At 45.1% G+C, this 13,418-nt stretch overlaps 1 protein-coding gene across 4 annotated transcripts in view; it reads right to left on the bottom strand.

The window, feature by feature from the left end:
* The window catches only part of WDR7 (WD repeat domain 7), a 516,060-nt gene that overhangs the window by 327,554 nt on the left and 175,088 nt on the right, over positions 1-13,418 (bottom strand). For 2 of the 4 annotated variants that reach the window (XM_068251300.1, XM_068251298.1), the window contains one exon: positions 5,128-5,214. The exons of the other annotated variants lie outside the window; for them this stretch is intronic. In XM_068251300.1, coding sequence (XP_068107401.1) covers positions 5,128-5,214 — 87 coding nt within the window. The remainder of the gene's footprint in view (positions 1-5,127; positions 5,215-13,418) is intronic. 4 annotated transcript variants of the gene reach the window in all.

Here is a 13,418-nt window from a genome sequence, read left to right on the forward strand (position 1 = left end):
GCAGTGCTGTACAGACTGCACTAGCCCTGCTGTCCAAAAATGGAGTACAACAATGACATAACATTCAATAAAAATGTGTTTTCCTACTTTTTATTACCCATATAGTTCCCAAAGTACAGTTTATCGGTTCTGAAAGCTGCCATTGCATTTCATTCATAGCTGCTAAAAATTATATAATAAAATCTTATATCTAGTAAGCTCTTCTGAACTGTGTGCATGCTTGAAGCACAGAGATGGTTTTCAGCTCAGATAAGAATGTAAAGGTGGCCATACACTGGTCGATTTACCATCAGATTCGACCAACAGATAGAGCCCTCTCTGATCGAATCTGATCAGAGAGGGATCATATGGCTGCCTTTACTGCAAACAGATTGTGAATCGTTTTCAGCCTGAAACCGTTCACAATCTGTGGAGCAGCCGCCGCCGCCCCCCCCCCCCCCGCATATATTATCTGTTCTGGCTAGCGCGAGTCCCCGCTGTCTTCTCCGCTCCGGCTACTGAACTTCCTGTCCAGGGGAAGTTTAAACAGTAGAGGGCGCGGCGCTCTACTGTTTAAAGTTCCTGCCGGGACAGGAAGTTCTGTGTAGCTCTGGAGCCCGAAGCGGAGAAGAAACGGTCTGGAGCCCGAAGCGGAGAAGAAGACCAGGGGACTCGCGCCGGCTGGAGCAGGTAATGTATTACCGCTGTATTGCGTCGGTCGTCGGGCATTCGAACGCCGCTAACGACGCACTCCCGACGCTCCGACGACCGAGAAAAATCTTCCACACGGATGGGTCGACGGGAATCGATGGGAACTATCAATTTCGGACGGAAATCAATCGTTCTATCAGCGGTGTGCGCGGCGATTTCACAGCCGTTTCGGTCACTGTGATCGAAACGGCTGTATATTGACGGGAAAATCGGTAGGTGTATGGGGCCCCTTAACAACTGAGGAATGTAAACAAAAGATAATGGTATCTCCTCTATGGATGCGGATCATAAGCTGAAGGAGCTTTCTACTGCAGAACAAAATGATGTGTTTAACTGTTTGAATGCTGTTCTGCTACAATTTTTTTTTCTGGTAGTAGGTTTAAAGCTGTAAGTAATCTTTTAGAGCAAAGAAGAAATGCTGAGTTTCAGGCCTCTTTAAGATGAACTTAAAGCTTTATTTTTGTGCCGCAAAATGTGGACCGAAAATCACATGTGCACAATCTTAGCAGAGTTGAGGAAATGGCAAAAAAGTACCCACCTCCTTCCTACAATCCTGTCGCTTCATTTTCTGGGTTCTGTAAGCTCAGAGGGCCTATTGAAAAGGCACTGCAATTCAAGAACAACTGAAGTGAGCAGAATATGGAGGCTGCCATATTTATTTCCTTTTAAACAATATCAGTTGCCTGGCTGCCTGCTGATCTATTTGGCTGCAGTAATGTTTAAATATCACCAGAAACAAGCATGCAGCTAATCTTGTCTGTCAGAAACAGCTAATCTGCATATACTTGTTTAGGGTCTATGGCTAAAAGTATTAGCATGAGGATCAGCAGGACAGCCAGGCAACTAGCATTGCTTAAGAGGAAATAAATATGTCAGCCTCCATGACACACCCGCTTCAGTTGTCCTTTAAATTATGCTATTTTAATGTGAACATAAAAAAGCCACACAGAAATGGGCAATAGTTGCTACTCTTGTAGTGCTAATGACAACAGCAAAATGTTGGTAATAGACACCGAAATGTTATTACCACTAAATGTAACCCTATTCTCACACTGAACCCTCCCCCTCTAGCAAAGACAAACCTTAACCACTCCCCCGGGATGCCTAATCTATATCTCTCTCACTTCAGGTTCCCTTTAAATGGCCACTGTAGGAAAATGTTTGATGTTCTGCTGCCTCTATCATCGTTCATATAACGGCTGTAGAAAATCAGAACAAAAAACCCTCAGTATACTTTTCAAAGTATTACTAATCAACATATGGCACTTTCCCATCTACTGTCAGGACTGCAGTTTGGGACAGAGATCTTAGCTTGGTCTCTTCTATGTGACAAGACTCCTAACAGCCAGCACTTTATTGCAATATCAAACAAGTCAGCAGCTTCGTGCTGAAAAGTGGTGTACCATGAAAAAAAAAAAAAAAGACTCAAGACTTCATGTCACATGTCATGTCACAGATCATAAGTATATTCTTCCCCCCTCTAACTGGGGCCACAAATAGCTTAAAGTGAACCTGAACCGAGTAAAATTATTTAAAGAGAACCTGTAACAAAAAAAAAATCCCCTGGGGGTACTCACCTCGGTAGGGGGAAGCCTCAGGGTCCCAATGAGGCTTCCCCCTCCCCTGTAGCTGCAGGCAGTCCAGTGCTGGCTCCCCTAAAGTCTCCGGTAATCCAGGCTCGACAAGCCTGACAAGCAACATTTATTTACCTTCCCTGGCTCCAGCGGGGGCGCTGTTGCGGCTCTCAGCACAAAGATAGGCAGAAATAGACGATTTCCGTCGGGTCCGCCCTACTACGCAGGAGCGGCCCGACAGCGATCGGCTATTTCCACACATATCCAAGCGGAGAGCCGATACTGCGCCGGAGCCTGGAAGGTAAATATTTATATCCCCGCCGTTTGGAGGGCCAGAGCGAGACCGCAGTGGGACACAAGAGGATGGGGGAAGCCTCGATAGGATCCGGAGGCTTCCCCCTACCGAGGTGAGTACCCCCCAGGGGAACTTTTTGTCATTGCAGGTTTTCTTTAAAACACATGACGTAGCTGTAAATGAATACTACATACTTACCTCACTGTCCGTTCCTCTCAGAAGCTCACCATTTTCTTCTAACAATGATTCCTTCCAGTTCTGACGAGATGTATTGCTGTTATTTATCAACTAGTTGACCTTAGCCCGTTTAAAAACGGGCTCTAGGTCTCTGTCACACTGCCGCCACCGCCGACTGTCAGTGCCGCACGCGCGCTCCCCTCCACCGTGTGGGCGCCCGGCTCCCTGGCCCCGTCGTCCTGTCCCAACGGCTGTCTGTGCTGCACATGGGCAGTAGCGCAAACGCACGGACACAGGAGCAGGATGACGCAGGGACACTTAGGTTTTATTACATAGGACTGCTGTCATTTATAACTGAAAGGACAGCTGATGAGCATGGTATTGTCCATGTTTCCCTGTGGAATATGTGGGCAATATTACAGTTTAACAGTGTGCTGACCAGGAAGCTGTTATGGGGTAATGGTCATTTTCAAAATGGAGGACAGAGAATTCCATTGATCACAGTGGACAAACAGGAGGCAGGAGAGGAGAAAGACATTGATTAGTAGACTACACGCATACGTATGATGTGTGTATGTTTATTTTGACTCATTGGAAACCAAATCTCTCTTGTCCCTCTTTCAAGGCTGATATAAACAGATCTATGTAAATATATGTAGTTTTCTACTGAAAAAATGTGTTTTAACTGACTTTAAAAAAACTTTACTCCCATACATTAAATTGATGTATTTCTTATTTTTAAATGTTAAAAAGTAGAAAAACTAATGATGATAGCTAGGGAGAACTAGTGTGGTTTGAATGGTAAAACGATATCTTTTGATTCAGAACTCTTTGTGATATGCAGGACGAGGGGTGTGTTTAGAGTGGCTGGGGGTGTGGTTAGAGGTGTGGCCAGGGTGTGTCTTAAAGTGTTCCTCTTTCTTATCTCAAACAGTTGGGACTTATGATTTTGTGGTCACTACAGGGTCTCTGCAAATGGATAAGGTGCATATAAAGTTCAAATTTGTTCAATGACAGAACTGACTGGGTAGGTGAGATACACTAGTGACATGCCTGTTGTATGTATGTATGTTTAGTGTTCACTCTCATATGTCTTTGCTTCTGGTTATTGGAGTTCAGTACCTGGGTATTATCTGAGTTCAATTCCAGAGATGCTATTTGTGTTCAGTGAAGCATGTTGATGCATTCCTGAATCCTGCTGCAGCCATTTTGAGCGGGTAGTCCTGAGATATTGATGCATGAGATACTCAGGCATAGTAAGCCATTGTTTTCCCATTCAGTGAGCACGATGTTTCCACGCTCGGCTGTGTTGTGTTGCGCAGAAGTGGATATCATAGATTTGTACTGTGATCACGCGCCTACAACAGTGACCGTATATGCGCTTGTGTGTGTTATGATTTAGGGAGTATAAATGGGTTGGGAAAACGCCTGGACTCCGGGACTTTTGCTGAGACCAACAGACGTGGATTGTGTCGCCAGGTGTTTTCCCCTACGGAGGATTGGCGCTGTCCCCTCTTCCTTTGCTTTGGTGATGTTGCTACACTTGGTAAAGAAATGTTGAGGCATGCTTACTCATAATTGCTAACCCTTAAAGGGAACCAGAGATGAACCTGAGACGGGAAAATGAAAAAGATGTTATACATACCTGGGGCTTCCTCCAGCCCCATACGCTCTGATCGAACCCACGCCGCCGTCCTCCGCTGCCTGCATCTACAAGAACCGGGTCCCGTCACTGACGTCATCGGAGCCAGCTACGCATGAGAAGTGCACCCTCTACGTATCTCTCCAGCAGCTGCTGCAGAGATACGCAAACAGCGCACTTCCCTTACCCTTAGACTGGCTCCGACTGACGGAACAGCGAGGACCCGGTTCTCGTAGCTGCGGGCTGAGGAGGATGGCGACGTGGGATCGATCAGAGCGTATGGGGCTGGAGGAAGCCCCAGGTATGTATAACATCTTTATTTTTTTTCATCTATGGTTCCCTTTAAACTATGATTCTGCAGCCTAGATGATTATTATAACAGGATTGTTGCTCAGTAAATATTATTATTGAACCTTTCCTCATGTTTTGCTGCAATTCATTTTACCCACTACGGTGGTGAGCGAAGTTAGAGGGTTTAAATCCCTTCCCGTGAGGCAAAACAGTAGGGTTACCAATCATTTGTCTAATAAGACATTTCACAGATAATATATTTTACCTATCCATCTATCTATTTTCCTGGAGATAAACTTTCACGCACACCAAAATCCAAAGAGAAAAGAAACAAAGAAAACATTACTTTTCACAAAAGCAATTATACAAGAACAAAGACATAACAAAGCTAAAACGACAAGCTTTCACAGCAAATGAAGACAGGAGAAAAAAAAGGGAGAGAGGAAGAGAAAGAATACCTTCATTGACTGAGAAACAGGAATGCAAAGTGCGGTCAGACCCAGAGTGATCGGAGTCAGTACGAGCAGCAGAATCAGCAGCAACAGCTTGCAGGAGGAAATAAGAGAAGAGAGAGAGAGACAGCAGAACATGAGCGACCAGGCCACTATATTCACTCAAGTCAGTATACAAGGCAGAACACAGGCAAGAAGAAAGGTTATCAAACAGAACAAAAATGAAAACTCAAGCAGGTATTAGCAGTGCAGTACTGATAGATAGGACAGGACAGAAGAGATAGCGAAGAGGCAGAAGACAACAAACAAACTCACAAGTTGGCTACATTATGGTCTGATTAATTCCAAATGACCAATGGCACCTGTGGAAGGTCACATGATCCGAACAGTCCAATCATCTCACACATGTTTTCCTGGTTCTGCTTGATACTCGGAGTCTATATTCAAAGGACAAGTCTACTTATAGGTTTATTAAAACAGATCAAAACCTAAAAGGCAGTGCATTACTGAATATGTTTGCTCCCTAAGGAGATTTGTGAGCCCCCAAGCTCCCTATGGTTTCCATCCCTTCCTCTCCATTAAAGCGGATCCGAGATGAAAAACTAACTATAATAAGTAACTTGTCTATATATCTTATCTAAAGTTTAGATAGTTTACACAGCAAATATAGCTGCAAACAGCTTTAATAGAAAATGATTATTTCTTACTGCGATACAGCGACAGCAGCCATGTTGTTTGTAAACATTACACAGAGGCAGGCTTATCTGTATTTTGAGCACTCAGCCTGTGAAAAAAACCTAATCCCCCCTCCTCCCCTCTGCCTCTGAAATCAATAGCTAGTAACACCTCCTCCTGCCTTTGCCCAGACTGAGCTCCTATGAGCCCTTGCTACTGCCAATGCTCTCTGAAAACCTGTGGGCGTGGTTTATTTAGTTTATAGGTAATTAGAGTATTAAAACAAAAACAAAAAAGTATTTGGCTTGAGGAATGCCCTATAAACTATATGTAAGGAACACAATTATGCAATGAGTAAAAATTCACCTCGGATCCACTTTAAACACTGAGCTTTTCATAGTTACCCAGGTCAGATCCCCTTCACCACCCTTTTCCTGTAGGCCCTGCTGAACAGCATTATTATTAGGCAAGCAGTTATTATAACAAGCAGCTGAGAAGCCTACTCACACAGCCTGTTCTGAACCTTGTCCAGTAGAGCGGCCAGAGAGCACAATGATGCTAATAAAATGTTGTTCAATAGTTTGCAGAGATCATAATGACCCATTTTGTTATTCCTCTTTAAATTGCGCCTGAACTCAGAGGCTACCATATTTATTCCCTTATAAGCAATTCCAGTTGCCTGGCTGTCCTGCTGATCCTCTGCCTCTAATACTTTTAGCCATATAGCCTGAACAAGCATAGGCAGATCGGGTTCTCTGACTCAAGTATGACTGGATTAGGCACATGCTTGTTTCAGGGTTATGACTGACACTACTGATGCCAGAAAATCTGCAGGACTGCCAGGCAAATGGTTTTATGTAAAATGAAATACATACGGCTGCCTCACATCGGCTTCACTTTAAAGCGGACCTGAACTCAGAACTTCCTCTCTGCTCTAAAGGATACGCAACAGCATAATAACCCTTAAAGAAAAATATTAATGTTACAGCTGATACAAATCCTGCAATAAGTTTGAAGTGTGTCTACTTCCTGCTTTCATGGAAGCAGACATATTGTTAACATTCAGTGTTTACCATTTAGCTCTCTGCCATGGCAGGCAGCGAACACAGCTGAGAGATCAAATTACGACTTGTCCTAAGACACAGATGAGGGGGAATTAGACAGGCTAAACCAGGCATGGGCAAACTTGGCCCTCCAGCTGTTAAGGAACTACAAGTCCCACAATGCATTGCAGGAGTCTGACAGCCACAGTCATGACTCAAAGGCAAATGCATTGTGGGACTTGTAGTTCCGTAACAGCTGGAGGGCCGAGTTGGCGCATGCCTGGGCTAAACTCTCTAAATTCATACAGGGGGCATTTCATTATGTTTTCATTCTGTCCAGTGCAAGAGTTCAGGTCCACTTTGAGTCGATTTTTAGCTTTAGATGCCTCGCCTGACACGCAAAGGAATGTACATGCTATACTGTGAACTGTAAGTGCAGGTGAACAGTTACTGACTTTTTCATACCTCAACATTCCCCCCGCATGTCTAATAGCGTATACCTGAGATAAAATGATCTAAATTCTACTTTGATGCCCCAAAATGTAGGTCAGTATCACCAGTGCCTGATCTCCACAGAGCTCCGGAAAGGTCTGAGCGTGGGTGTCCCTCTCTCCCCCTCCCACCTGACTCCCGCTGGAAGCGCTATTAACAGACACGTACACTAACGGCAAGAGAACACTATTCAGACACGAGAGGTGAATCCGACAGTCCATGTCTGACCTCATCCACCAACGACACCTGAGGCGAAAATAAACTAATGAAATAAACAATTATATCTATCTTCCTTCTCCTAAAAATGACTTTTTAAGATATTCCACAGTTTTATTTTATGTTTAAATCTACTTTTTAAGTTTTAACTGTTCTATTGCTTTTGCTCAATGACACATTCATTGAAGTATGCCAGAGCTAAAATCTATGAACTATTGGCCCTTTTTATCTCTTTAATGATCTCAGAAGCCATTTTCTGCTAGGAAAGTGTTTTATAGTTGTTTTATAGTTGGAATTTCTTATCAGGGAGGGTCACACTGCAGTCACTTCCTGTCTGAGTCAGGACTGAGTCAGCCACTTCCATACCTGATATTTAACTCTTTCAGGCAGAGAAAGAAAAAAAAGGAACACAGCCTAGTTATTTATGTGCTAGGCACTGTACATACCCATGTCTATCTCATCATGTCACATGTCACCTCGGGTATCCTTTAAAGAAAGCTCATATAAAGTCAATATGTTTGAACAGACCGCTGTAATGAGAAAAACCCTGCCCTGAGTCCCCCGTCACACTGGGACGGTTTAAAGAGACACTGAAGCGAGAATAACTCTCGCTTCAGAGCTCATAGTTAGCAGGGGCACCCACTATCCCGCGGCTAAACGGGGGTCCCTTCACCCCCAACCAAATTGGTCGTAGATTTTGCTGCTCCGAGGGGCAGGGCTAACGGCTGCAGCCCTGCCTCTAGTCGCGTCTATCAGCGTCGCATCACCTCCTCTCCCCCGCCCCTCTCAGTGAAGGAAGACTGAGAGGGGCGGGGGAGAGGCGGAGATACGCGCTGACAGACGCGCATGGGGCAGGGCTGCGGCAGTTAGCCCTGCCTCAATCCGGAAGAGATCCCCGGCTGCTCGGAGGGGATTTGTGAGGTAAGGGACCCCCGTTTAGCGGCGCGATAGCGGCGGTTTAGCAGGGGCACACGTGTCCCTGCTAACTATGAGCTCTGAAGCGAGATTTCTTCTCGCTTCAGAGTCCCTTTAATTGTGGTGTGTAACCTTTTTTTTTTTTTTTTTACCAGAGTAACGCTAAAACAATGTGCCAGAAGCATCGCACCCGACGAGAACGCATTAGCGCGTTATAGGTCAACATCCATTGCAGCATGCGTTGACCGGAAGTCATGCAAGTTGAAGGCACGTCAGATATTTTAAACTTTCGTGTTCACGTTGCGGAGTGCATGTGTGGAAGCGTATTATTTCAATACACTACCTTGCAATTTGTATTTCCGTCACAGGAAGTGAGCACTAGACCTGCACTTGTAGTTTGGCTTGCTGCCAAAAATTGCCGCGCATTAACGCCAGTATCTCCATAGCCTGTGTTTAGTGTTGCGGGTGTGGTGCGACCATCCGAATGCACCACAACTAAACAGCATGCTGCTTATGTGAAACCGGCCTGACTGAAAGTGTACCTAAGGAGACAAAAGTGCCCAGTTTATGTACATACCTCAGTAGAGAGAAGCCTCTGGATAATGTATTTATATAGCACCGACATATTACACAGCGCTGCACAGAGTATATTGTCTTGTCTCTTAACTGTCCCTCAGAGGAGCTCACAATCTAATCCCCCTACCATAGTCATAGGTCTGTGTATCTATCATCTAGTGTATATATCGTAGTCTAGGGCCAATTTATGGGGAAGCCAATTAACTTATCTGTATGGGGATGTGGGAGGAAACCGGAGTGCCCAGACAAAACCTACATAGACATAGGAAGAACAAACTCCTTGGAGATGTTGACCTGGCTGGGATTCGAACCGGGGACCCAGCGCTGCAAGGCGAAAGCGCTAACCACTACGCCACTGTGTTGCCCAAAATAATTCAGAAGCCTCAACCATCCCCCTCACCGTTCCAAAGCTGGGACCTCCCCCTCCCCTCTTTTAGAGCAAAGTGGAAATGCTGAGCTTCATAACACTTTAAACGCCCTCAAGATTCACTTTTTCCGACAAGCATACGCTCTATCTTAGGCCATTCACCTCCAGCCAAGTTGTGCTTCATACCAAATAATAGTCTTGGAATTTGCTTTACATTTTATTCATCCTGTTACATTTGTCACTGTAATTTCCCATGTCTTCTGTATTTTGTACCTGTGTCTATATTTTGTGTACAGGTAGTCCCCGACTTACAAACGACCCGCCGATACGAATGGCATGGATTCAGTGTTTCCATGGGAACAAGTCAAAACATTTTTTTTAAAATTGGACTTGTAGTTTTTGAGAAAATTGATTTAAGAAAAAATCTAAGAAAAAAAATGGCTTTTCAACTTGTATAAGCAGGTACAGAGGGCAGAGGTGACAGAGGGGGATACTGGAGGTACAGGGGGGTACAGAGGAGGTACAGGGAACAGAGATGGCACAGTGTTCTGACTTAAAGGGAAGGTTCAGGGAAACGTTTAAAAAAATAAAAATCCATATCCACTTACCTGGGGCTTCCTCCAGCCCGTGGCAGGCAGGAGGTGCCCTCGCCGCCGCTCCAGAGGCTTCCGGTCGTCTTCGGTGGCCGACCCGACCTGGCCAGGCCGGCTGCCAGGTCGGGCTCTTCTGCGCTCCAAGGACGGGCTCTTCTGCGTCCCAGGCGGGCGCGCTGACGTCATCGGACGTCCTCCGGGCTTTACTGCGCAGGTGCAGAACTAGAAAGCATTTTTTTTTTACTAGACCAGCATTGGAAGGGTTAAACACAAAGGTTTAAAGTTCCGTGGAGAGATATGCAGAAGTTCAGATTGTTACATTCTTTTTAGTTAAATGTATCTATTGAGAAATGTTACACACTCTTTGGCTGTCCTCCAGCTCCTTCTCAGTCAGAGACAGTCAGTGAGTCACATTCAACACTTAGATACATTTATGTAAACACAATGCATCTATGTCAGCTTCGGATGCGTCTGCAGAAATCTCCAGGAACTTTAAAGCCCTGTGTAACCCTTCCAATGCTGGTCTAGAAAAAAAAAATGCTGGCTGCATATAATATACTGTAAATAATGTTTTAGAGCAAAGTTGAAATGCAGGGTTATATTCCACTTTAAGAACGAACCTACAGTCCCTATCTTGTTCGTTAACCGGGGACTACCTGTATACTCTTTGCTGTATTATTATGTACCCTATGTTTGTTTCCTACTCTGTACAGCGCTACGGAACATGCTGGTGCTTTACAAATCAGTAACAAGAATAATAAACGGCAAACTCAGAGGTGACCTTCATGTAAGTGGAACTAAGAGTGCAGCGAGCTCAGGTCCTGGGCTTCCCTGTTGGCTAGTGAACCCATCTATCACATTCAAGGACCAATCATGAGGATAGAAAGGTCATAGGGGAGGGACACTGCCTGCCACTCAGGGGGACAGTGGTACATCTCCTGGGTGCAGCTACACAACAAGTATTCATTTTTCATGCGGCATTCACTGAAGTTCACCTCTGATTCTGAACGTCATAGTTATCCCTTCAATGGATGCTGCAGGGCAACTTCAGGCTCAGTATCAACTCAAAATGCTCATAACCAAAAAAGAAACTAAATAATGGATTACAGGGAAAAATAAATAATGGATTATAACTGTAATACTCTTCAGGGGGAGACCTGAGAGTGATTGATGGGTAACTAAAGTTACCTTAGGCAGGGTGCAAACTGGTGAATGCAATATCGCGGACATTCTCAATGATTCCTTTGTGCTGTAATCTTGTTTTCCACGTGCAGATTTTCAGTTTCATTTGTGATTTTTCACTTAGCCGCAAAGCACAATAGCGGAAGGCTGTTTTTCGTTTTTTTGACCTTGAGGCCGGTTTTACACCTAACCTGTGAGTTTGCGACAAGATGCCCCTTCCCCCGTCGCATTGCACCGTACAAAATATCACGTGACCCTGTGGCAGCATGCGCCAACAGGGGCATGTGGTGGGGAGGCGCTATGCATATGACCCAGTGGGCGCATGCTGCCACAGGGTCATGTGATATTTTGTACGGTGCAATGCGACGGGGGAAGGGGCATCTTGTCGCAAACGCATATGCATAGCGCCTCCCCACCACATGCCCCTCCCCCAGTGATGTACTTCCTGCTGGACAGAAAGTATGTCATCAGCTTTCCGTTATTTCACGCTGCACCTCCAACATGTTAAAAGAAGAACTGTAGTGAGCGGTATATGGAGGCTGCCATATGTATTTCTTTTTCAGCAATACCAGTTACCTGGCTGTCCTGCTGATCTATTTGGCCGAAGAAGTGTCTGAATCACACCAGAAACAAGCATGCAGCTAATCTTGTCATATCTGTCAAAATTGTCAGAAACACCTGATCTGCTGCATGCTTGTTCAGGGGCTATGGCTGAAAGTATTAGAGGCAGAGGATTAGTAGGATAGTCAGGCGACTGGTATTGCTTAACCTGCCTGGCGTTCTGATTCCCGCGGCCGCGGGAACGTTTTTTGCATATATTTTTTTTTCTTTTTCATGTAGCTAGCCTAGCGCCAGCTACATGATTCCCCCCTCCCTGCGGCATCCCTCCCACCCCTCCGATCGCCGCCGGCGCAATGGCTTGTCCGGAAATCCCGTTCTGTACGGGATTTCCTGGAGGGCTTCCCCCGTCGCCATGGCGACCCACGTCGTGACGTCATCGACGTCGGCGACGTCACAGGGAGACCCGATCCACTCCTCAGCGCTGCCTGGCACTGATTGGCCAGGCAGCGCACGGGGTGCCGCCTGGGGGGGCCCTGCATCGTGGCGGATAGGCGGCGGCGATCGGGTAAGGCACGCAGCAAGCAAAGTGCTTGCTGCGTGTTTTAAAAAAAAAATTATTCAAAACGGCCCAGCGGGGCCTGAGCGGTGACCTCCAGCGTCTCTGGACAAGCCTAGCTCGTCCAGAACGCTAGGGAGGTTAAATGAAAATAAATATGGCAGCCTCCATACACCTCTCTCTACAGTTCTCCTTTAAATTTCCTTGCTATGTAGCAAAACATCCACCATTGTAAATGGTGAGCTCTCTGGCTTATAGTTTATTGTTGTATGTCTGCGATTGTCAACATCATTACAACAAATACGTCTACATGAAAGTCAGTGTTTACGGAGTACCACCTGCTGTGAATAGCTTCGTTTCAAGCATCCTCAGATACATATATTTTATTAAAGAGAAACCATAACCAAGAATTGAACTTCATCCCAATCAGTAGCTGATACCCCATTTTCCGAGAGAAATCTATTCCTTTTCACAAAAGGATCATCCGGGGGGTCTGTATGGCTGATATTGTGGTGAAACCCCTCCCACAGTGTGATGTCAGGACCATGGCTGTTTCTAGCTGCCAAAAAAAAACAAGCAGCATCTCCGTCCACTGACATCACCTGCCAGCAGAAAAAATGTCACCATGCGGTAAATATCAGAATGTAAATCAGTATTTATAAATATTTATACAAAATAAATGTCAGCAGCGCCGCTAAAGTGAAAAATTAGCTCTTTTATTTGTGCAATAAAATCACATGTCAAGAATAGGCTGAGGGCCACTACAGCCCACTGTTTCAAAGCGACAATGCTTCTTCTTCAAGTTGCAAGTTCGAAACAGTGGGCTGTAATTGCCCTCAGCCTATTCTTGACATGTGATTTTATTGCACAAACAAAAGAGCTAATTTTTCACTTTAGCGGCGCTGCTGACAGAGCAACGAGCTCTAATCAGCTATAGCACGCTGGTCTCCATTTTTGAGTACTGGGCCTAACATTTTTGCATAAATATTTATACATAATTATTGTAAATATGAAGCACTTTTTTATTGTATTGTTTTCACTGGAGTTCCGCTTTAAGTGTACTAGTATTTATGTACAATGCCTTTTAAAGGGAACCTGAAGTGAGAGGTACTGGTATATGG

Source organism: Hyperolius riggenbachi, chromosome 1 (assembly GCF_040937935.1).
Source record: "Hyperolius riggenbachi isolate aHypRig1 chromosome 1, aHypRig1.pri, whole genome shotgun sequence".
Taxonomy (NCBI): Eukaryota; Metazoa; Chordata; class Amphibia; order Anura; family Hyperoliidae; genus Hyperolius; species Hyperolius riggenbachi.